At 49.4% G+C, this 25,871-nt stretch overlaps 1 protein-coding gene and 1 long non-coding RNA gene across 17 annotated transcripts in view; one reads left to right on the top strand and one right to left on the bottom strand.

Moving 5' to 3' along the window:
* Positions 1-25,871, bottom strand: part of LOC308197007 — a 318,880-nt gene that overhangs the window by 163,484 nt on the left and 129,525 nt on the right. The window lies entirely within an intron of this gene.
* The window catches only part of PAX2 (paired box 2), a 98,396-nt gene that overhangs the window by 42,968 nt on the left and 29,557 nt on the right, over positions 1-25,871 (top strand). For all 16 annotated transcript variants that reach the window (XR_013952520.1, XR_013952521.1, XR_013952522.1 and 13 more), the window contains 3 exons: positions 1,566-1,651; positions 3,699-3,818; positions 25,380-25,555. Coding sequence is in view for 13 of the 16 variants with exons in the window: in XM_080596768.1 (XP_080452894.1) it covers positions 1,566-1,651; positions 3,699-3,818; positions 25,380-25,555 (382 nt within the window). In the remaining 3 variants the exon portion in view is untranslated. The remainder of the gene's footprint in view (positions 1-1,565; positions 1,652-3,698; positions 3,819-25,379; positions 25,556-25,871) is intronic.

The raw sequence follows: 25,871 nt of genomic DNA, 5'->3' as shown, positions 1-25,871 counted from the left end.
ATAGGGGGAATGTGAGAGGAAAGAAAAGAAAAAAGAAAAAGTAGAAAAGAAGAAAAAAGTTGTGTTATTTGTCCTAGCACAGACTTCTCAGATCAGCTCCTCACCTAGTGCAAACCAGCGTGGTCTCAGAATCTGCCCCCTTGGCCCAGAGGCCCTCAGACCCCTTCTGTCCGGGTCCTCAGCAGCTATGGGCTAGGCACCACTGAGCTAGCTATATGGGGTGAGGATCTGCATGGATCTCCATCCCCAGCCAGAACCTTGACACTACCTGTCTCAGCTAAGTCCCAGGCATCCTCTGCCACTCCAGTAACTGCCCAGGTTTCACCATCTATCTGAGTTTCCTAACAAGCTGAGATGTTATGCTCTGAAATACCTTTCTTTTCCTACAAAGGCTTCACTCTGTGGAGCTTTTTCAAAAATATCCTCTCAAAGTCTCTGCCTACCTTTCTCCATGCCATACTGCCCACCAGCTGTACATTTGCTCTTTGAAGTGTTGCCAACGCTTTCTTTAGAATGAATTTTTAAGAGAAGTGCTTGAGTGAGCAAGGAGAATACATTATTTGCTTACACTTTTTGGAGAGATTTTTGGGGAGAGGTTAAAGCTAACACAATGCAGGGCTGACAGTTCCAGAAACTAAGCCTAAAGAGCATCTGCAGCCTTCATCCTAATTGGAGAGGCTCGTTTTAAGCTGGGAAAGGAATTTGGTCTCCACGGCCTTCACAGGTCATGGCTTATTTGCTGAGTACCTTGGTGAGACAGTTGTTCTTGAGTCACAGTCACCCAGCATCTGCCAGCAGGCAGGGCCCCCTCAGCCAAGTATTAGGTGCTAGTGATTTTCTTTCACCACGGACCTCAGCTGGATTTAAACCGGTGACCTAGAGGTGAAAGATTTCATGTAACAAGAAATGGAGCACCAACAACTGCAGTTCAGTTTGTGTTCATTCTGAGCTGCATTATGAGCTCTGTGGCATTCACCAAGAGATCTTTTTGGGTTCCCAAGCTGTGTTCATGCACTACCTGATAAACATCAGTGCTGTCTGGAGCTTCTTTTTCCTCGTGACCTATATCCCATCACCACTCCCCACAGATGCCTTCTGCTCTCCTTTATAAAGGGCAAGGGCTTTGGGAAAGCTTTCCATCAGTTCAAATCCCTCAGTTCTATGCCAGAAAGGTATTTTTGAAGTACACAACAAAATGAAATCTACACGGTTTGTTAATTCAGCAGTGGCTCTACTAACTGCAAAGGCTGCCTTATGACCACACTGGCAGATCAGATCATGAATGATAATGCAGTTGCTAACTCATAGGAGAGGCTGGATCCCAGCTTGCTCACTGAGCACCATGGCTATGCAGGTTTGGGAAGAAGACTGCAGAGTACGGCAAGGACAATTCTCTGGGAATGAGACTGTTAAAGCAGTAGAGTCACAACCATAAAAAGACATAAGAGGCCATTCTGCTGCACCCAGTTGTCAGGTGGGATCTTTAGTCGCTGACAGCTGGGATCGCAGGCACTGAGAAATTGCATGAAGAGTTGAGTTCTGAACATGTTTTGCTCTTTTTCCAGGATTATCAGAACCAAAGTTCAGCAACCTTTTCACCCAACACCAGATGGGAGCGGGACAGGTGTGACTGCACCAGGACATACTATCGGTAAGGAGACTGGCACGAGGCGAGGGTGGCGGCAGGACAAGTGGAGATGAGAATATGCTCAGCTGAGGGAACAAAGGCTGACGAGCAGATGCTAGGTAGAAGGGAGGTGGAGTGAAAGAAACCTCAACAGAAATCAGAGGTTCCTGTTCTCTGCTGCCCTAGCTGCATTGCAAAGAGTTTGCCCAAAGGAATTTGCCCAAAGCGATCCTGCCTCTACATCCATTTCACTTTCACGCTCTCTCCTTCGCCTCCCTAGAGAGAAGTATTTACTGCTACCCTACCTAAGCACCGGCCTTCACTTTTTGTCTCTTTCTTTCTCTGACTTGCTTTTCTCCCCTCTCCCTGTTTCTCTGCTCTCCCTTTGCTGGAACCAGTCCATTTCCTAGATAGCACTACACAGACCAGGGTACGATATTCCCGACACCTCACAACTGAGCCCTTCGTTGTTCTAGCTCTGCAGTCAGGTATCCCATGGGTGTATTTCACTGAGAAAATGCATTTTCTGCTAGAGGAAATGGGTTTATCGAGGTGAGCAGAAGATGGAGGCTGTAATAAAGCTACCAAATGCCTACTAGTCTGTTGTGTTTAAAGGTCCTGTGCTAGATGTGTGATGAGCTGTTTTTCACCGATGTCTCTGTGGGCTGCATGGTGCATATGTCTGCTGTTGCTAGCATCGCGTTACCCAGTAACAATTCAGAGCAGGAGAAAAAATGCAGTATTCTGGGATATTATGGCTTGTCTAGGGCCTAAGAAACTGTCTGAGATACTGTCGGTTACTGAGAATCAGCTGCTAAACAAGGATTTACTGGAAAGTGCTGGCCTATACGGGACAGAGCTGGCAGATACACTCCTGTACATGAACTGTGTTCAGGAACACAACGGAATTAATGGCCCAGGATGGAAGAGCATTTCTGGATGCCCTTTTAATCTGGACTTGCTCACTGGCCCGGGAGGCACTGACCACACCAGATGGAGTTGGCAGATATTCTTCCTTCTTGGAGAAGTAGCGCAATGTCTAGGGAATGCACTGGCTGAGCCGGGATAGGGACTGTGAGTGCTGCTGCTGGAGTCTCTCATTGCTCTGGGGTATACTGGGAAGTATGGGTCTACATTGGATAGCGTTGGCAGGTTCTTTCCATCCTGGAAAGCTTCTGTTGGATGTGCTGACTGCTTCAGTTCAGTGCTTTATGAGCTGAATGATGAGTAGTGGCCTACAGGGGAACTGGGGTATTCTCCTAATTACTGGGGCATGTTGGGACATAATGGGCTTCCTTATTCGATGCATGACTCTATTTGGTTTATACTCTAAAGCCCTAATTATCAGGAAGTGATCATTTCTAATCTGGGTGACTTGTCATTTCTGATACACTGAAAGTCAAGAGCAGTCCTGGACAGCCCTGAGTGGCAGGAGGAGTCTGCCAGTTTACATTGGTCGGCGCAAAAGAAAGACACAAGGCTTTTATTAATCTGGATTGGAGTATGTATCACCAACTCATAGCTTCTTCTAGTAGGGAACTGGATTTATTGGCCCAACGCTGACAAGCTTCTAATCTATACTAAGAGAAGTTGATTTTTCATTGAGTGTTTTGTGTGGACACCTAAGAGGCTGGTCTGGCTAAGACAGAGTACGTGCACGCAAGGTGGAGAAATGCTGGGAGGAAACCATCTGGCAGAACATGGGTAGCCTGGGACGTCACCAGGGGATGTGGCCTGTGCAGCACTGCGCGCAGTTACGTGGCAGGCACTGCAAAGCCTGCTCTGAAGGTGGATGTAACAACGAGGCTTAGCTTCTTGCTGGAGTGCGCTTGCTTGTTGTTATGGGCCCTGTACTGGAAGGCTGTGGAGCTATGGTACAGGCTGGCAAAGCTGGGATGCAGCAACGTTGGCAGGGCAGTATTAGTGCAAGTCCTGCAGTGTGAGGGACTGGGAGTCGGCTTAGCGCCCAGGCGTTCCTGTGAGACTGGTGGCATGTGTAGCTTTCAGCTGGGGGATCCCTGAGTGCTGGCTGCTCTCCTCATGGCCCTTTTTCCCTTTTCCTTTTGTCCAGTGCCCAGCACAGCATCCCCTCCCGTCTCCAGTGCCTCCAATGATCCAGTGGGCTCTTACTCCATTAACGGGATCCTGGGGATTCCTCGGTCGAATGGCGAGAAGAGGAAACGTGATGAAGGTAGGGGGAGGGCAGAAGCTCACCCTCCCTTTTATGTTCTTTGTCCCCATGTACAGGCTCCAATTTCAGGCCAAGGTTTGCAGCTGCTCCAGGGGCTAGATCAGTTTTAGCAACAGAGACCAGTTCCCCGCCACTGCCCTGCTGGCTTGGACTGCTCTTCTTCCGAGGCCTTTTCATGACAGGCCGTGTCTCCGGACATCTGCTCGGCAGGCAGAGAGCCGTCTCCATTGCTGGAGCTGATCCCAAGTTCATTCACTGCTGGAAACGGCTGGAACTGAGCTCCCCTGGTGCCAGCAGGTGCCCAGACATTGAGCTGCGGGTAAACAAGGTTTCCCCGACTCCCTCGTTTTCAAACAAAATGCCATCTCGGAGAAGCACCAGCAATTTGGGAGTATTTCTCATTCCTCTTGCAAACAAGCTCCTGTCCTGGTGGTGAGCCATGAGCTACACCAGCTGTGGTGATCATAAGGGCCCAGTTTCCAATGGGTAGCATCCACCACAGCAGAACTGCCGTGCTCACAACCATCGGAGAGCAGAGCAGGAGCTCTTCTGAGTGCTGTGGCCCTAAGGCTGTTATCCAAGCCTTTCAGTAGGGCTCTAAGCGACTAGGATTAAGCTGTCTCCTTCTTTTTCCTACCTGCTGGGAAGGACTCAGGGCAAAGTGAATCCCAAAATGAGCCAAAAGCTGGAGCCTTGGGTCCAAATAGACAGAGTCAGGATGGGTGGGTGAGGTCTTGGTGCATTGATGGTGGCTTTGTAAAATTTTGTCTTGCTCTTTTAATTTGATGCATTCAAAAAATGAGGACCGGGAGGTGAACTTTCTAAGAGTAGTGCCTGAGCAGTTTGTTCGGTTCAGCCCTGCCTTCAGGATGTTGTTTTCCACTGCTGCCTGTTGCATGGGGGACCTCTTGGCAGTAATGGTGGCTTGCTGTGCTGCGCATGCTGTAGCCCCCAGGCTGTGTGGGGTGATATAATACCAGGGGTCTCTGTGATGCATGGTGAGAGGAGAGAGTTCTCCTGAGAGAGATGCTGCACTTTGGGGTTATGCCAATCATTTTCTCAGCGTTGGTGCTGGTGAGGTTCACGTTTCTAACTTCTGGATCCAAATAAACAATAGTCCCGAGAAAAAGGCAGACATTGTGACCCCTTTCTCCCTCATACAAAGTAAAACCAGAGGCTGGAAGCAAAGACCCAGTTCAGTTCCTATCAAAGCAAATGGGAAGATTTTTGCTGATGCCATTGGAAATTGGATCAGGCCCCAGAGGAAGATCCATTTCCCAGCTAGATGGCAGTAGGGCCCAGCTAAGAGAAAGGTGTAGCAATGGAAGGGCTGAGTCAATGCCTCAAAGTCAAAAAATGTCAGAAGTAAGAGACTGCAAACATTGCAAGCCTCTCCAGCATTTCTCTTCATTACATACAGAGGAAACGGTGACATTTCAAATCGAGTGACAAGTTTCTCTAATGGTTGTGCAAATCTCTTGGCAGTATTTGGGGTTTCTGTGAACCCCTGTCCTCATGCATTCCAGCTTGGTGATCACAAGCTCTCACCATGGTGCGTCCATATTTCATTCTGAAATGAAGCAGTTCAATCTAGCTTTAGCAGCTATTCTTTCCAAACACCTGGAACAATCATGCCACTTAGATGCAGCCACGCAATCATTGCCAGCCCCAAAACCTGAGCTTTTTGGAGCATTACGGTTAAACACAGAAACAATCAAACAGACATCTAAGCCTGTGACACTTCACAATGATATATTGACAGTAAGAACAACTCTCTGTCTCTGTCCTTAATTCATCCTGGACTTGATTTATGAAGGGCAAGAAACACTGCAACTCCCTGCTGTTGGCCAGGAGCCCGCATAACCTACTAGAAAAATCAAAAAGGTATCAGACAGTCATGGGGGTGTTGGATCTCAGAGTTTTAGGTGCCAGTTACATGACACAGCTACAAATGCCTTGCAGAAGAGCCTTCGTTCTGCCATCCCAGGTATCTGCCTCCGGGAGATGTCACACTCCTGCCCCAGAGAAACCTCAGCCAGCTGCTAAACACCGCAGTCCAAGAGCTGATAACCTGTGCTCACACTGGCTTTAAGAAACATTGAAAGACATCAACCACTTTGCAGGGCTGGACCCTAATGCTAGAAGGTCCAAGGGGAGGTTTTGCACAGCCAGTGACCTGCACTCCTTCCTGGGCATCCTCCCCTGTAGCTCTGAGGGCTGCGAGTGCTCCTAGCTGAGACAGGAGTTAAGAAAGCAAGTCCAGAAGCCAGTGCAGGTATTTCCTTCATGCTCGTGCTGGATATATATACCTTCTCGGTATTTTCCAGAGCTTCTAAGCTCTGTCTTGTTGCAGTTTCTTAACTGTAGGATTCATTCTCGTGTTGAAAAGCTCTTCCTTACGGGCTCTCAATGCACATTTACTTTCCCAGCCTTTTGGAGGTGGCCCTTCCCTGAAGAAGGCAGAAGCAGCAGCACTGCGCTCTCTTTCTTTCTGCTCCCTTGGGCCAGCTCTTCTGCAAGGATGACGCTTTGTGAGGAATGCAGTTCAGCAGAAACAGGGGAAGTACCAAGGTGCTCCTGAATCCCCAGCTCTGAACACCTTGTTAGCAACCTCTGCGATGGCTGGGGGAACAGGGTGGGAGAAAGACAGAGGAGCTCCAATCTGAGCACGCCCCCTCCCCCAGGTCCTCCTTGCTGCAGCTGGTGCCTACATTAGACAATAGCGCAGATGATTAAGAAGAGGAGAGATAATTATGTGTCAAGATGATGTAGCAGAACTCCCGAGTTGGACAGAAGGAACCAGACGGATGCATGAGGTGGGCTCAGCGATGGACGCTGACAGCCAGGTGTGTCCCTCACAGGGAGTTAGAGGGAAGAGGAGAAGTCCCAGTATACCAAATGTGCTGGCTGCTACCGAACGGGTGGCCTAGGAAGACAATGGCATTGAGAGCGAGCTAGTGGGAATGTAGATCTGAGTGTGTCCTGGTCCAAACAAAGAACTGCCAGGTCACGTCTTTCCCCAAAACTCATTTGTCTTCCTCAGGTGAGTGCCTAGGAAGCATGGCCAGGACTTGCCCTGTTAAGAACCCGTATTCCTTTTGTTTCCTGACCTCAGTGCCAGATTAGACAAAGCAGAGAACTGGCCTCCTCTGATTTTTCAAATGATTTGGCTAAACAAGTTAACCACCACTTGTATAGCTGTGTGCCATTCCTTGCAGGCTGCAGGCCCAGCCAGCATTTCTGTAATTCCCCTCTGACCTTCCCCACCAATTCCATCCACCGTCTTGCAGAGGCAGAAGTGGCCTGGCAGCATGTTATGCCTTTCCCAAGACCACTGAGAGCTTTAGCACCAAGCTGTGGCTGGAAACTGGAATCCCTGGCTCCTCATGACCCTAATATTGCACTACACAGTATGGGCAGGACAAGCCGAGCAGGGTCATTGTCAGACTCGGGAGCAGCAAAGAGAAGTCCAGGAGGATAAAGGGGGAAAATAATATGCAAATATTTCTGTTGTTCCGTAACTCCCTGATTGATAGCTAAAAGGATGAGAATTGGGGTGGCAGCGGCACTAACAAAAAGTCAGTAGCAGTCCAATACTGTAATCTTGAGCACTATATATAGAGAAAAAGGGAGAGGACAGATACATGGATAGATAGATAGCCAGTTAGATAATATGAGAACAATGTTTCCAACTGTTCCCTGCATACTGTAGCATCTCCAGCTGGATCAAACTTTAGGGATCTTTACAAAACCACTATGATTAAAGATAGCTCTTCCTCTTCAATAGCAGGCCACAAACATACTTCCTCCATAGACCCAAATTCTCATTTGGGATTCGTGTTCCAGTGAGGCTAGCGCTGTAACAATCTCAGCATTATTAATCTTGGTCCCTGACAATATCTGTAGTATTTGACAGCATTACTGGCAATAATATCTGCAGTGCTGACAATGGCAGAGATAATATCCCCCAGTATTATCGGCATTAGCAGGGATCATATCTGCAGCCTGTTATTGGTGGGAGCAGACGTAATGTGTCCAGTATTATTAGTATCAGCAGTAATAAAACCCACAGGCTTGTTAGTATGATCAGTGCTAATATCGACAGTAGGTTTGTGGGAGAGGAGGGGATGGAGTGATTGCTACTGTAAATGGCAATAATACTCAGGCTGTTTGCAGTAAAGGAATCCCCAGCGGAGATGGGGGAGCGAACCTTGGAAGGCAGAAGTTCCTCCTTTCCTCTCTTTACCTGTCACTTTGATGATCAGAGTGATTTACGCTGAAGTAAGTGAGGCAGGGCTGCGTCAGTGCAGGGGACAGTGGAGGGTCACCACCATTTCAGCAGGTCGTGTGGTGTTTTCCAAAGAGTTCGGGTGTATCGATGCAGGCGATTCACCTGCTCCTCAGAATAGGGCTGCAGGCCACGGCACTGAGCTGTTCAGAGCAAGGTACTGCATCCAGCACGAGGAGCACTTGCACTGTAGGTCCTGTAGCTGCAGAATAGGCAGCGTCACTGCGGTGCTATGCTTCACCTTGGTGCTGCACACATCATTTCCTGACTCTTATTATCACGGCATCCTCTGCTGAGGAGCATTACTTTTGTTACAAGTGGCTTTCTCTTCTCTCAGTCCAAATGATAGGGCTCTGACTGCAGGGCAGGGTTTTGACAGCAATCAGTGTGGGGATTTTCCTACCTGGCCATGATGTCTATGTTCCTACTGGGAAGGCAGAAATGCCTCCTTCAGGTGGAAGGTGAGGCAGGGAGAGCCGCAGCAGTCCCGGTCCAGAAAGGTGGGTTTTAGATATTGCCCCAGGACACAATGTCTTAAAGAAAAATTTGAACTTAATTATTCCAATGAAAAGTAGTGCAGAGAGGAGAGGTTTCTAATGTGTTCACAGCGGTCTCAGTTTTTAAGCAGATATACAGCAACTGAGTGTGCCAGTGCAAGTATTATCCCATTTGTGTTGTTCAGAGCAGCAATGATTATACCATTTAGGAGCGGTGGTTGTGACATTTCAGGTGCCTCCGTGTCATTGTCAGTGCCATTGGTGTGTCTTTGCAGACGGTGTGACTGTGGTTATCGTGTTGTGGGTTTGTGACACTAATGATGAGATTACGTGTATCGCTGCTTGCTACGCTGCCCCACTACACTCGAGGCCATTAGGCTCTTCAAAGAGGTGGCTGGGAAGGCGGTATATCTGTGTCACCGCACGCAGCAATGTTGTTTCAGCGAGGTAACTGCTGGTTGCTGAATTGTACTGTCATTGCAATTCATGCAGTTGTTCCTGCAGCTGATGTAATTTGCTGACTGACAACAGACTGTCATCTGGTCACGACAGCAAAGTCAATAGGGCTATGTCACTGCAGTGCTGAGCTGAGCATCATGTGTTCTCATGAAGTACGATCCTGTTGTTCCACAACACACCGGGGTTGTGTCAGGACATGCAGCATGCTTACGTTGTCCTCTGCAATATGATTATGCGTTACTCGTGGTGTAGTTGTACTAGTGCAAAGAGGTCTAGCTCTTAACTAGCCTGTATGGAAAGGCATTTGCTTTTGTAAGCTACTTGTACACGTTTACAAGCCACTCCACCTGACTGTATCGTGACATCTGGTGTACGTTCATCTCAGGGCGCAATAGGTGTACTTCTGCTCTGCCAATACTGCTGCTGAAGACAACAGAGTGTGTTTGGACCCCTGCAGGTGACACAACAGCATTACTGTGGTGTGGCTGCATTGTTTCAAGCTGTGATTTCCTGCCACCAGAGCTGATGCGTTTGCATTATTCTATATGATTGCTTTATTGCAGGTCAGCAATAGTCTTAATGACACCGCAGACACATGCAGTTACATTGCCTCAGGTGCCAGCCCCATGTTCCAACCACCAAACACAGCTGTGGGGTGTGCCCCCTGCAGCTTATGGCTGTGCACATGGGCTGAAAGCAGTTTCTGGAGTGTTTCTCACTCTGATACATCTCCCTCCTACCGTCCCTGGGACTGCGCTGCTTCACGCAGTGCAGCTGAGTTCCCAGTGGCCACCAGCTTGTGGTGACTGCACCACTACAAACAGCAGTGGTCACGGGGAGCTTCCAGGTTCACTGCGCCTACACACACAGGAGTAGGTAACACTCCCCTCCTTCCTAGATGAAGATGTAAATCGAAGAGGCAGTTTATTCTCAGCAGCCACCCACCTGAGGGTCTTTTGCTGGCGAGACCCCCAGGAGGACATGAGGCGCAGGCGCCTGCCACTCACCCTGTGCCTTGCTAAACAAACTGCGGGAGGACGGTCAGCAAAGGGAGAGGATGAGTGGAAAGGGAGAGCTGGGGGAGACCGGATTAAAGAGCTGACAATGCATAAGCAGCACAGCACTGCCAGAAATAGAGGCTGCTGCACCACGGATCTGGAGGTCTGTCCATAACAGAGAGGGACAGCAGTCTGTCTGTCTGTCTGTCTGTGCGTGTGCACAGACACCCTGGGAGCTCGGGGAGCGCGTGGCTCAGGGGAGCTGCAGGTAAGGCAGAGTTAACAGCTTACATCACAGGCAGCAGTTTGGACAGACTGCTGCTTCTAAAGCTTACACTGCTGCTCAGTTTGGCATGGTTTGGTACTATCCGAGGACTAGCTGGTCTGGCTTCAGCTGTATCTGTGTGTGTCTGCCCGTGTATTTCTGTATCTACGAATGCACGCCAATTTGGTTTTGTGTTCCTGTGGTAGGATTACTGGGTTAGGATCTCCTCTTATCTATGTCTATGTACTGGGGTGAGTGGCAGGTTGGACCCGTATTTTTGTGCATGCCCACAGAGACCTGGAAAATGTGTACGTTAAGCTGTGTACAATACTGCCTCGTAGGAGGATGCATACGGATGTCTGGGCACGTATGGCTCAGAATCAGTGCTATGTATTTCTCTGAATGCCAGGTACTTACATTCACGTTTTAAGATACATGTGAGTGCTGTATATTTGTATGTACATTCTGTGTGTATGTGTTGTTACATACTTGGGGTGTCACTGTATCTCTGTGGTTGCTAGATATCCATATGTATCCTGTTAGTGCTGTGCACCTCTGTATATAGTTCATACAGATGTGCATTTGCATTGGGGTTATATATTTGTGTGTATGTTCCATATACATACATCGGCTGTCCTTGCCTGTGTGAAGGTTGTTCATTTATGTAAATAGTTTGTATTTGTTTACATGATACAAGTTTGTATATGTGAATTTAAGGAAATTCCACTGAGTTCCAGGTTTTCACTTAGGAAGCATATGTACATTTTTGTAAGTTATTTGTTTATTCAGAAATTACACCTAATTGACATGCACCTGCATTAGTATTTCCTTGTGTCCCAGATTGCATTCTTGTGTTTTTAAATGTTATTGGCTACATTTTATGAGTCTTTACTTATGCACAGAGCTTCTCTTTAAGTTTATTTGTGTGACTGCCACGGATGTGTGCTTGTCTGACTGCTTATTTATAGGTACTTAGTCTGTGGTTGGATCTTCTCCTTCTGTTTTTTTGACTCATTCTGGGAGAGGTTGTTGCAGCCAATGTGTCAGCAGGAGTCAGGCAGCAACAACTCCTCCCAGCATTTCTGCCTGCTCCTGTGCCCACCTGCACAGAGGCTGCTCCCTAGCTGTGCTGGTCCTGTCTCTCCTGGGATCTTCTTGTTCGCTCTAGAGGAGCTGTACCCTGCGTCTGCCTGCATTCAGGGGGGTGACTGTCCCATCTTCTCATGGACATAAGGACTGTGGGAGTCAGAGGGAGCACGGTGCCTGGATCCACAAGGATCACAGGTTAAGGCATGGTGGATGACAAAATAAAACGCAAAAGGGATAGGAATAGCTGGCAATGTGCAGGCAAATGAGTTTTAGAGGATTTTGGCAACGTGGCAATGGGACACAGAACAGGTATAACAGTGCATCAGGGTGCCATGGCAGCGGGAGATAGTGATGACACTGTTACGGGGGTCAAGCGACATGGCAATGAGACATAAGGGCAATACTGCTATGGAATCAAGGTGACATGGCACTGAGGCACAGCAGGGATCAAAGTGACACACCAGTGACACAAGCTGATCTATCAGAACAGTGAGGGCTGCAAAACCTCCACCAAGAATTGGTGTAATGAGGCAAAGGAGAACAGGAGGAGCAGAGTGGAGAAGACCTGAGGAAACTCAATGGACATGTAGGGTGGCTGCAGAAGCCAGGTAGCCAGCGGTGCGGGACATGCTCTATCTGCACAGGATCAGTTGCATCCTGGTACCAAGGGCTGGGGCAGTCTGTTCACAGTTGTTGCATCGCAGTGATGGAGAGCAGGGATAATGCAGTGATGACATCAGGTGATGGACGTCACCCCGTGATGGCAGCCATGGACCACAGGGAGTGTGTGGGCAGGGGCACTATTCCCAGCTGCTGGAAAAACAAAGAACCTAACGGGCAGTAAAACAAAAACAAAGGAGACTTGGAAGCACCTGACAGCCCTAATTCATCACAGCCCAAGATTTTTTTTTCCCCCTCATGTTCCCATTATATTTGTTTGTAAAAGTGGAAATCAATTTTGAAGGTAATTTTCTGGAAAGAATGGAAGGGAGGTGGGAGGGCCGGATAAGGCAGAGATGGCAAGAGGAAAAAAAAATTTAGGCCAGGCACAGCCCAGGGGCAGCTCTTGGCAAGGTGAAAGAAAATTGCATATTCAATCTCCATCCATGAATCTCCCTTGCTGCTGCCCGCCTCCTGCTCGAAAACAATGAAGGCTTTCTCCCCTACGCTGCACAACGCCTGAGTATCAGCGCTCACTTTAACTTCAGGGTCATTAATTCACCTGATTATTGCAGGAGAGGAGAGGGTTGCAGAGGCATCCGTTCTAAAGAGCCCTCCCTTAGCTCATCCTTTGATTAGTTTGGGGTGGGGGGAGTTGAGATAATGTGTTGTCTTGGACTCCGTTTAAAATGGGAGGGATTGAAGAGGGGGTGGAAGAAGGTAGCGGTGGAACGGGAAAGATGTGGCCCGGGTTGTTGTGGAAGGGAGGGTCGGAAAGCGCTCCCCCTCACATCCCTCTGCCGTGGTGTTATTGCAAATTAAAAGTAGCATGTTCCACTCCGCAGCTATCTCTCGGGGAGGGGAGGGGCATGGGTATATGTCGGCATGGGGATGGGGGGGATCTTATCATTGCTTCTTCAGCAGCCCAGTGTAGTGTCACCCTGTGAGGTGACATTTGAATTTACAATTCCGCTGAGAAAAGCCATTAATTCACAAATTAACATTTCTCCCTCTCTCTCTCTAGCTCTCTCTTTCTCTCTCTCTCTCTCTCTATCTCACATGGATGTGCAAGCAATTGAAAAGACAAAGGAAATAGCCTTAAGGAAGAGACTTTACTGCTACTCTGTCTGTGCAGAGATTGCTACTACTGCTTCTAGATAGATAAACCAATTACCTGAGCTGCTCTGTTCATGGCAGCCTGCTATTACCTCCTTTTGTAGAGCTGACTCCATTGGCGGATTACACTGTGTGTATCTCATTAATGTAAACCAGCACGATACTGGGCACTGTCCCTGACCCTTCTTGCCAGAGCCCATTGCTCTGCCCTGGAAGAGGGAGCTGGGAGAGGAGTTGAGAGCAGAGGCGAAGTCAGGCGCAATGTACTTCCTAACGCACAGGGATCGGGCCGCACAGAGAAACCCCTGGAACAGCTGAACCTGGAGGAGATGGGGGCTTCCCTTCTGCAGAGGAGTGTATATGGAGTCAACCCTGACCTCTTCTGGGTCTTGAGGAGCACTGGGCTGCCACACAAGAGGCCTGGTGGATTGGCACCAGGTGTGGGCAGCCCCGTGCAGCTCCATTCTCAGGACTGTCCTGCCTTTCCTCCAGGTGTACTTGTGCAAAAATGTGCGTGGTAGACAGTTGTGGAGGTGTGACCAAGAAAGCTACAGGTACATAGGTGCAAATGTAGCCAACTGCACCCAGGAGCTAAGTGACTCGCAGAGGCACACGGCAGACCTCAGAATAAGAAGGCAAAGTGAGCACTGCGGTTTCTGAACAGAGAGGGCAGATTTTTCTGTAGCGCAACCCCATTGAAATCTACTCTGTGATGCCTGGGGAGACGGTCTTGGCAGAGACAACCATTGAGGACTACTCCCCCACAATCTGGTCCTTCTCTGACTTCATCCTGTACTCTTTCTCACATGCTTGCTTCTGCTGTGAACACTTCATCAGCACACGTGCGCAGCGCAGGCACGGCCACACGCAGGCACTCGGCCGCACGCTGACGCCCCCCCAGCACGTGTGCATGATGCCAGCAGCCTGCGGGGCAGGCTCAAACCCGACTTCTCCCCTCCTGCTCCGGTGAGGTTCCTCCCAGCAGCCCCAGGCATGCCAACAGGGTGTGCGCAGGCCGTCGGCTCCCCAGGCACCTGCAGGTGCTCCCTGCTGGCAGCCGCCCCTGCCCTTTGTCCGCCCGCTCACACAACAGAATGCGTCCTGGCAGCATGGTTTGCATAAAGGCTTGCTGGTCAGTCTTTGCTCTGAAGCATTCCACCTATATAAAACTGGATAGAAATCTTCACAACAGGTTTTTCACCCCATAAGGGTTTGACAGGCCCTGTTCACACCACTCTGCTAACTTCTGTGAAAGGCAGAAAGCGGCAGGGGGGCAGTTCTCCGGGTGAAAGGTAAATGGGCCAGAACTGCTCTCTGGGGAGCCTGGTACCCCTGTGCTCAGTACACAGAGCATGTGCCTTTCCTTGGCATTGCGGTGGCTCCTTAAATCTTCCTAAAAACTCAGCCTCTTAACGACAGCATCTGCCTCTCCGACACTCCCCGCGCCCCTCACGGCGCACAGCACATGGCTGGGGAGCAGCATCCCGCGGCGGGCGCTGGAAGACGGATCGCAATCAGCGGAGGCATCGGCAGGCAGTGCCAGTAATTCAAACCATCCTGACCGTTCAGTGAACCTGAACCTGCTGACCTTGACAGCACGAGACAGCAGCGGCCTCAGGAATCCCAACCTTTGCAGAGGCGTCGGCAGAGGACAGCTCGTGCTCCCTCCCGGTCTCTCTCTCTCTTTCTCTCCCCGATCTTATCCTGGCAGCCAAGGGGGCCCAACAGGCAATCCCCAGTGCACCAGTTAGCTCTTAATTTGGCTATCTCTGCGCTCCCAAGTCTACATCAATGTAGTATTAAGCATCACTTGTCATTCACAGGCAGAAATCATTCCTAGAGAGGGGTGTCTTCTTGTGCTAAAGGAAACACTAAGCACCTTGTTCTCGGTCAGGGCCAGAGAGAAACCCCTTCTCCTCCTCCTCCCCAAGCAGGGACTGGTGCTGTTTGAAAAGAAAGCTGGAGCTCTTTGCTTCCCTAAGTGATAGCATCAGATCCTCCAACCTTGTTTCACTGGATCCCAGGGGGAAGCAACAAGATCTCACTGAGTGATTAGCCCATGAGAATCCTGGCTGGACAGAGGAGGGCAAGGACGTGACAAGTGCAGGGTAGAGAGGTAGAAAAAAGTGTGATTGATTTTGCCACAAAAACTTGAATTAAAGAAAAATTCAGTTTGTGAACATGTTAGGAACCTTTCAGAGAATACTGGATGAGGAAATCCAGATACCTCTGTGGCTGCCAAGCTAGGCCTGACACAAACAGTGTTTTGTGTTGGGTAAGCCTGGAGACCTTGCACATGGAGGCCAGCCCTGACAGCAGTAGATGGCCTGGCAGAAGCAGCTCTAGATACCTCTCTCTCCAGACATGGGAGACACTCTTCTGTCTCCATCCGCAGTTCTTGAAGGTGATTTTCCCACGCATCAATAGGTACTAAATGCATTTCATGTCTATGTAAGGCCCTTTAAAATGTCTGAGTTTTGTCAAGGGGACTAAAAATAATGCCTATTTCTAAGTGCCTATTTCTCCTTTGTTTTTTCTTCATCCATCCAGTCACCCTAACAGTTACATCCCACCAGGCTCAAGGTACGAAGTCCTCTTCCCACACAAGCCAACAACCACAGGGAAGTGCACAGGAGCACAGTGCCTGACCAGAAGCCTGGTCATAGATATCACAGTTTCCATTTGGATGTAAGATGGGATTTCTTTCTCCCACTGGTTCTGCCTCTGCTGAGAGCTTAGAGGTGTTATCCTGCTTTTAAGCTAGGGGCCTGCACTGGGACAGGCTTAGAAGGCATCTGTTTAAACCTTATTGAGCTGGTTATTGCGTATGAAACATCCATGAATTCTTGAGGGCCTTCAAGCCCTCTCCTACATGTGTTAGAAAAGGCTGTTATAAAGGACAGGCACATTTCCACAACTGGTTTCCCAAAGGAGCTGTTGTTTTTCACTTTGGCTTTTGGTGTCTGGTGCCTGATGAGGTAGGCCTTGTACACAAGAGTTGACCTTGCAAGCAGATCAGATATATCCTAGATTTTGGGAGAACTTCACTAAACCCCAGTGAACTAAATATCAAATATACCGCTGGCTAAGCCTCAAAGATACTTACGGCTCTTCTCTGCACTGCCTCTGTTGTTTGTGAAACTGATTGACTGTGTGCTGCTGATGACTGGGTCCCCTCTTATTTGCAGACCACCTCTTCCAGTTTGGAACGTATCTAACATATTTCTTTTATAGGGTCATATCAATATAGGATCTTTCATATATCACTAAGGGACTTTATATGAGTTCTTGCAAAGAGATTCCAAATTACTAAGGATTTACAGTTATTACAGGAATGAGCATTCAGAAAAAGAGTTTGCATGGTGCCAGTCCAAGCTGACTGCAGCATATTGCAGGCCTGTAGCTCCTTCATTGCACGGCATTTTACAATTACCCATCCTATGTAATACATTGTTTATTAACCTGCTCATTCCACGTATCTCATTTGCTACTGAAATGTGGCTGATTCTGGGGTGGACCATGGCAGATGTTGAACAATACAGAGCATCAGCATTGAAATTTTGCTGTGCCATGTCCAAATGAAACCACAGGAGAATTAAGATATGCTGTGGGTAATCACTCAGGCTGGATTTTGTTCAGGACAGCCAGGTTAATGTCTGCACTCTTGCAAAAAATGCCATGGGAATTTTAATGACTCTGAGTGATTGGAGCCTTTGTTTTATGGCACGTCAAAAATGGCAGCTCTAAAAACACTCTGCTTGAGCACTGGTTTAGTGCTGACTCAGAAGAGCTTCCAATAACATGATTCACTAGCATCTGGCTCAGGGGCAGGCACGGCCTTCTCTGACTTGTGAGATTAAGGTAAAAGCGTGTGTGAGGGGAAAATAAGGTGGAGGGAAAGGAAGGGAGAGTCTAGAACATGGGAAACAGAAGGAGATGAGGGATTCAGAGGCATATTGGTGGGGGACCAAGCCAACAGAACCAAGCAGGCTGAAGAGGAATTTGGGTTTTCTAGACTGTGCCTTAGAGGCATCCATGGCCTGATCCAGATCTGCTGAGCCCTAGTGCTGGTGGCCTCTCAGGTGCCAGTGTGCTCTGCTGGATTCTCAGGGATTTCCAAGAAACTGGGCGATGGGGCTGGCTGGGAACAGCCCAGCCCTGTGCTCCCTCCCTTGTCTCTAGCGGTTCTGATAGCAGTGTTGATTTGCATGTCAGGCAAAGCACTGCTTGGGAAAAAAAACCTCTGAGTGTGGCGGTGTCAGCGCTCGCTGTTGTTCGACAGTGTAAAATTAAATTAATAAAGCCCCCAACACAGGAAAACATAACAGGAAATTAATGGCCTTTACTGTCGCTCTGATGCAGTCATTTGCAACCCTGCTTTCCGCACCAAAGACTTCATAAATGCAAGCAGTTTCTCTAAACAAGCATAGTTAGGGCTGCATGCGATGTAATTTTTTTGCATTGCTTCTGTCCTTTGGAGCTAACAAAAGGCACCCGTTTTTATGTGCTCACCAAGGGGGATCCTGCCAAGAAGCAGCTCCCCAACAAACGGGCTTAGGAAGGTGAGAGGAGGGAGCTAAGGCAGTCGGCGCACGCCAGCGATGCTACGAACCTCTCAGCCCTGGCAGAGGGAAGAGCAGAGCTCCCAGCGCTCTGCTTTCCCGCGGCAGGAGCTCTCCCTGAGCCTCTGCACTACAGGCGATGTGGTGGACACCACAGCTTCATAAATCAGGATAACCCTTCTGATAACTTTCGGGATGTGTAAATCAGTATAACCACCGAGTGTAAGAGACTCAAAGATTTACACTAACTTGGGGATCCGGCCCGCTGTGTGATAGTGTTGCTTGCTACTCCGCCAACATAAACAAAGCAGATGTAGTGGCTCCTGGAGGCAGCTGCATTTCTATCTGGCTACCAGTCAAGCCTAGCAGTGCTAGTGAGAGATATTGGTCCCACACTCTGCCCTTCATTACAATGGTATAAATCCCCAGTGACTCCTCTGAGGTGAGGGAATCGTTGCAGATTTACAACAGCCTGAGAGCAGAATATGTCCCCTCACCTCCAGCATACCCAAAGGTCACAAAGCTGTAGCAATGGCTTGCACAGAAACCACCAGCTTTGGCTACCTGGGCTAAAACGCTTCATCTGCACACCCACACACACTGTCGTGCGTGTTGTACACGTGTCTGAGGTGGCCATTTGCTTAAATAACACCTGGAAAAGCCTTTACTGAAGTTCTTAGTGCAGCTGGATGGGCTGACTGTACTAGGTCTGCAGAGACCTGGTTTCCCAGGGCCAAATTTGCAATCATACACTTAGATGCTGTAGTAAATCCATACGATTTTCATACGCATACACACACTCACTTCCTTAAATGCACATTTGCATGCTCCCGTGATAATCCAAGACAGATCTGAGTACACACTTCATTACACATTTGCACACACAATTCATTTCATTTACATTCTCATTGAGCATTGCCATTTTGTTCATGTAGTCCCTGCCTTATCGCCGCACTGCCCAGCTCTGCTCCTGATGCACCGCATCACGCACAGCCCCCGTGCTAGAAGCTCCCAGCTGGCAGGCCCTGGCACACACCTCGCTCCTCCCTCGCTAGGCACGCTCACTTCCGTGCAAGAGCAGCCCTCCTTGCTCACCTGAGCTACACCCTCATTTCAAAACATAAAATCCCTTTGTTTCTGAGCCTTTCTTCTCTGAGCCTGAGCATGCAAGTAACAAATGTGCACAGCTTATGTGTGGCTACCACACCTAAATTACACAGAGATGCACGGACCAGCACAGTATCATCAATTTGCGTACTCGGATTCAGGCTTGTGGATTCCTTTGAGGTAAATGGACACAGGAATCTAAACACATGCAGAGCTGATCCACTGCCCTGAGGTGACAGTCCTCCAGCACGCCTCCCACCATCCCTGTTTCTGCAGGATACTGGCCATAACCTGAACTCTTATCTTCTTTCACTGTCACAGCATAGATCTCCAACAATATTCTTTTTCTACACTGGATCTTGCCAGCCCCTTCCATGCCCTGTTGTCTCTGTCCAGCACTCACTTGGGATCTTTTCCACCTGAATTTGAGGTTCACCTTTCTCCCCACCAGTTCAACTATGGCAACTGAAGCCGTAAGTGACAACTCTTGCAGCACTACAAAGTGTTGAGACACCAAACTGACCTGTCTCGAGAAGGTGCCTTCTTTCATCCTGCCCAAAAGACTGCAGAAATTCTTCTGGAAGGAAATGTGGAATGAATTTTAGAGCTTTCCTTTTCCAAACCTTACTGAGCAGGGCATGAAATTTACCCAGGTGAAACAATGAGCAGAGTGGGGCTGCCACTCCCTTGTCTCTACTGTGGGGAGCAGAGTACTGGTTTAATAGTCACTGAGGATGAAAACGGAGCGTCTAGGTACTTCTCAGTAGCCAGACTGGACCACTTTGCATAGCCCAGTCACCAGGCCCAGACACTGACCATGTGGAAATGTGTGACCTGCTCCCCCAGACCAGGTCTTTGTCCCTGATCTCCCCTGGGGCCCAGCTCAGCCAGGGGTGCCGCAGGCCAGGGGCTCCCAGCAGGAGCCCGACACCAGGTTTGAAGCCCGGGCGCAATGTGGCGGGGCTCCTGCCGGCCCCGCGCAGCACGCGGCATGAGGGGCTGCGCGGGGCTGGCTGCCATGAATGACAAGCGCTGGCTATTGATCGCGTTCTGAACTCGGCCCAGCCGATAGAAGGTAATTAATGACTCCATTTGCCTCAGTACCGAGGAGAACAATTGAGTTTGAAACTGCAACAACTGGCAATGCTGTGAAGGGCCCCCGGGGGATGGCCAGGAAAGATGCCTGACAGGCCCGGGCTGCGCTGGGACACAAGCACATCAGAGGGGAAAAAAGAGAAGGGAAACGGGATAAAGGGACAGAGCAGTCTTAACACAAAGGACAGCTTGGGAAGGGGCAGTGCTGGTAGCGATGCGGTGTCTACCAGAGGGTTGCTCCGTGCTAGCGCCGCAGAGGGGACAGTGACAAAGCCAGCCTGCAGGAGATGACAGGGTCACCTCGCTGGAGCGGAGGGATGGCGTTTCGGCAGCCGACTCAGCACTGCCGCGTTAGACAGATGCATTTCCCTTGGAGGCATGGGCAATCAGATGGGTTCTGCTGCGTCACCTGGCTGGCAGCTCTCATGCCAGTCACATCGCTTCTGCTATGGCTGCTATTTACCCCAGCTGAGTCTGGGGCTGCACAGGGCACCAGGCAGACATGTCTCTAGGGCAGTAATAGCCCCTGCCCCCAAAAGAGGATGGTATCGCCCTGCTCGAGGGCCGGCTGTATAGGTTGTCATGACCTCCTGCAGCATTTCTGTGCCTCAGAGGTGTTCCTGTGCCAGCAATACTAAGAGCACTTCTAAATCACTTGTGGGGGTGGCCCTGACCCACCCTGAGCAAGGCTGCTCTCTGCGTCACCCAGAGCTAGGGTGTACCCGTACTGCACTGCTTCGTGCTACTTGTCCATGATGGTGGCTTTGTGGCTTCCGGGCCTGAGAACGTCTCTTTGTTTGGGAGCTACTTAATGGGCACAGTCCTCATGTCAGATGTAGTTAAGGTTGTTCCTGTGTCCTCTGGCAGAGTGTTTCCTTGTTATCTGTCAGGACACTTCTGTGACACCTGTGGAGCATTCCTGTGTCTTGTGCCGAAGGTTTATGCTGAGTGTTGGCTCTGTACCTTCCCTCGGCAGCCCCTCAGGAGGAGAGATGTTGCCTGTCACACGTGCAAGGCCAGCGCTGATCACACTGACAGCAACCGTGTGCTCTTGTGAGGAACACAGTGACCGAGGCCATGGTTCACCTCTCAAGCTGTTTGTTCGGATCCTCCTGATTTAACAGCGAGGTGCCCCGTGTCACACTACCGCTGAGGTTCCTGGGCCAGTAGGAAGGGAACTGGGAAAAGTGATGCCACTGCCCAGTGGCAAAGCCAGTGTGGTTACCTGTCCCCAGGCTCATCCTGCAGCTTCACCACAACACTCCTCCTGAGAGCTTTCTTCTTTGCTAATCCTCATCCCTTAAGCTTTTACCCCTAACAGTGTTCATCAGCTGAAGCTGCTGCTGATCACCACAGTGCCATTCCTCATGGCATTTACTAGTCTTTTCCAACACATTTCCCCCATGAGCCTTCCCTCCACTTGCACCCACCAGCCTTTGACAGAGCCCATCTCTTCCCCCAAGTCCTCTCTGTCCCATATTGCCACCTTTGCTCACACCCTCACAACCATCAGCTCCCACAGGTTGGGTATTGCGATATCTGAGGCTTCTTCTCTGAAGCTCCAGCTCACAGGGTCATGTGCTTAGACGGGAATAGCAGCTTTGATCTAAAAACAGAGATAAGTTTCTGCCCTGGCAGCTTCAGGTGAAAAATGAAAACACAACCTCTATAGGTTTTGACACTGGAAAACAAATACAGGGGATTTACAATCCTTTGGTTTTGAAGAAAATATAATGATCCGTGACTGTGAAAGTCTCAGTGTTAGCAACACAAGACCTATAAATCTGCCTTGCAGGATTATCTTTGTGAAACTTTCTCTGCTTCCTAACTAGAATCCTATATGCACAGCTGATATTATGGCTCTGTGATGTTTGGGATTTGTGTGCCATACCACTATTAAGACCAACAATTCTGCAAGCTGCTTAGAAAAGGTCCTCCTCTAGGTAGCCTACAGTCCTCTGTTAAAAGTTTCTTTCCTTTTGTAGATTTTAAAGCTGGAGGGCACAGCGGTCTGCCTGGGCCACAACAGAGTGCCCCCCCCCATCTCCAAAGCTCCTCTCAAAACTAAAGCATTGCCTTTCTCCTTACAACTTTTTCACTCTCCTTATCTACTCTCTTGCTTTGATCATTCTGCTTCCTTATCTAACCCCATGCCTTCCCTTTCTCCTCCCTTCATCCTTTTCCTTCATTTCCCACTGACTACACAGGCGCTTTCTTATCAGCTGGTCCTCGGTGTGCCAAATGCACATACGTGCACGCACACACACACACGCACGCTGACACAAATAAATAAATAAATAAAAAGGTCAGTGAGCAGAGCAGCAATAACCCCTAAAACAGTACTATCAGAGGGACATGATTGATCAATTGAATTCCATAGCGGCTGAAAAATGTGGGATTAAGTAGTGTATTATACGCACAATGAGTTGAGGCATGATGTTCATTTCAAGTTCATTTCGCCAGCCCTCTGCCACCAGATCAGGCAATCAATAGGGGCAGCAGATATCATATATCACCTCTCTCCGTGCTAGGGAGAGAGCACCATAATCTCTCGCAAATTTAGAGTGACAGATTTGTCAAGATCTGAAGGGCCCCTGAATAAATGAAGGAAAAGAGACTCCTACAGCGACTTGGGGAAGCTGTGGTTTCAGCTTCTTCACACAAAGGCATGGCCCATGCACACATGGGGACATGTGTGCACAGGGTTCAGCTGCCAGACAGGGACTGCAAATACAAGCGCATGCGTACGCGAAGCCAGGCAAACACAGGGCAACCCACTCGGGGTAAAACCTGGTTTAGTGACAATCAGTGTGACTTCTACTGCTTATGTAAACACCCGTCTGCTCACACCAAACCCCATGCATGTTGTAGGGCTGCCATCCTGGAAAACCAAATGAACCTAAAACAACCTCCACAGACAAATGGTTGCTCAGGCATGTACGGCGATGCAGAATCTCAAGTGTACCAGAATCATGATCTACTGCAAAAATACCCATGTGTATTAACATAATGGTGTGCACAGCCATGCACACTGACACGTGGAAAAATCCTCAAAGGCAAACAGCTTCACAAGCTGCAGAGAGGTTGAGACAAGCGTTGATACAGAAACACCCATTTTTTTTCTGACCCTGGACCCAGGAGTTCTGTGCCAGCCTTCTGCAGAGAGGAGTGCCCATCAGAGTCAGGAGCCCGAGCCTGTAGATACCTCATCCTGCCGACAGCTGCCCCTGCAGTGACAGCCCGGGCTGAGTAACAGCCCGCTAGCACTGCACTAACAGTGTGCAACCCAGAAAGCCAAGTCCTTGCTTTGTTTTCTCTTAGTCAACTATGTCATGAACTCCAGCTTTCGGGAAGTTAAGAATTTTCCCTTGTGCAAATAAGCCTGAGGAGAGAAGAAAATGCCAGGGAGCAGAGCCAGTAAACAGCTCTGCTCTGCCTATGGGTGGAAAAGAAAGAGAAAGAGAGAAGGGGCTGCTCGAGGGAAGGCTGCTGGCTGGGACAAATCAATATGTAATATTTTCTATGGTCTTGTGAGTGGTACTGTACTACGTTACTGTATATAATGTACTATTGATTATATCATATCGTATAATCACCTATAAACGGATATATCTCATAGCCAGAAGGCAGCAGGCTCAGTTATTACTCAGGGCCACCAGTTGGGCATTAACTGTGCCAGGACAATACCCATCTTGGCACAGTCCGTCAGCTAAAAGATGAAGCAGCAGAGTGGCATGGCTCTGGGCACTGCACAGAGAATGCCACTCCAGGCTTGCGGGAGCATCGCCTGGCCATGAGCACACCCCCAGTCACACGGAGGAGGGAAATGGTCTATACAGATCCCTCAACCACTTCCTTGTCAGACAGCGGGTTTCAGATATTCATTAACTGGAAGCCACTGAGAGAGGCTGACACATGCGGAACAATAGTGAAAACGCAGGAAGGTAATTGTAGTGTAAGAGGGAGAACCTGATCTTAGGTCAGAGAGGGTTATCAGGCAGTCAGGCTTGTGTCTGATGAAACGGTAGGCAGAGATTCAGCATGGAGGGTATGGAGATATATCAGCATGGATGAGACAGAGGATTATAACCAGTCTCACCAAAGTTAGACCAAGGCGTGACAGCAGAAAGATACTCAGCACAGTTGGAGAAGATTATAATGAGCAGACTTGCCTCAGATGAGATGAGGGATTATGACAAAGGAAGATTCACTTCAGCTGGGACAGGAAATTCTAACAGACAGACTCACCTTGGATGTGACAGATGCTAATAGCAGGAGACTCTCTCACTTCAGATAAAAAGGGGTTATAACAGAGATAAATGCACCTCATTTGAGTTGGGGGATAAGAGGGAAAAAAAACAGATGGGTGATAAGATGGTTTATCACAGGGAAAGATTCTCTTTGGATGGGGCAGGACATTTATAATGGACTCACCTCAGAGGGGATGAGTGGGCTCTAAGAGACACGGGATGGCACAGCAGAGACTGAGATACCTGCAACATGACAGGACACACTGCAGTGAGATTGGATTGTTTCGGAGGGCTGTTGCAGGGACTGAGATGCACTTCTAATGATGCCTCTACCAGAAAAAGGCTTTTTTCCTGATAAGAACAAAGGATTACAAGGAACACTGATTCTCACAGAGCAGGCCTACGTTTGTAATACAATAATTCATTTTGGGTAGGAAGGGGGGCAGTCACAGACAAAGATTCACCTCTTTTAGGAAGGAATTTTATAACACAGATATGGGCTGTGTTAAATTATGAGCTAATATGTAGCAGAGTGGGACAGAGGTCGTAACAGAAACCAACGTATGTTGGATGGGACAGAGCGCACCGAGAAAGAGGCTTGTCTCTGGTGAAACATGGAGTCAGAAGCAGGATCATTCATGTTATCCAAGGGATGAAAGACTCATCTGGGGTATGAGAGGACATGATCAGATGAGAAGGAAATTACACTGGAGACATAACTTCTATTGGGACTGGTGGCTACAACAGACTGACTCCCTTCCATGCTGTAAGAGGACTTCCTCCATTTCAGGCTTCCCCAGCCCCGTGCAGTGCAAGCCCACCCTCAGCACCCCAGTTTTCCTGTGAGCTGCCTCCCTAGTAGCCTCCGAGCGATGCTAATCGCTGCGCTTTGCTCCCATTTTCTGCTCAGCGATGGAGATTTGGCGATTTTTAACACTGAAAATCAGTGGAACTGCCGCTCATCTCTGAGCTGTGCGCCATTCTCCACAGCCTGGCTCGCAGCGGGAGCCCCCCCCGGCAGGCCAGCGCGGAGGGAAGGGGCCTCCCCATGCCCCCCGGCTGCCCCCCCCGGGAGCAGAGGACCCCTCTCCCTGTGCTATGCTCTCGCCCGCAGCCGCTGCCGCTCCGAGGCAGGGTGGTGCTAACTCCCTGTTTTCTCTGTGTGTGCCCTGCAGATGTGTCCGAGGGCTCAGTTCCCAACGGAGACTCCCAGAGCAGCGTGGACAGTTTGCGGAAGCACCTTCGTGGCGACACTTTCACCCAGCAGCAGCTGGAAGCTTTAGATCGAGTTTTTGAGCGTCCTTCTTACCCTGACGTCTTTCAAACATCAGAGCACATCAAATCTGAGCAGGTGAGGGCCCGGCCTGGCAATGCGGACCCGCAGGCACCCGTAGGGTGATGGCAGGGAGATTCCCTCACCGAAGCCACTCTCCCTCTCCTCACCCCTCGTTCTCTTGCTGACCCATTGCTGCACGTACATCGCGTTCACGTTTTACAGCACTTTCTAGTTGCACATGTATCGCTGCACCGATGTACGCCTGTACACAAGCTGTCTCCCCTCATGAACGTGCCATGCACACCACATTATCCCTGCAACCCCACGGCCACTTCCCCCTGCAGAGGTGCCCGCAGCACACGTGTGTGCTCTCCCTGTGAACGCGCACCCA

This window comes from Anser brachyrhynchus (assembly GCF_964034855.1).
Source record: "Anser brachyrhynchus genome assembly, chromosome: 6".
NCBI lineage: Eukaryota > Metazoa > Chordata > Aves > Anseriformes > Anatidae > Anser > Anser brachyrhynchus.
Note: the sequence above shows the minus strand (reverse complement) of the source record. Positions and strands in the feature narration are given on the sequence as shown.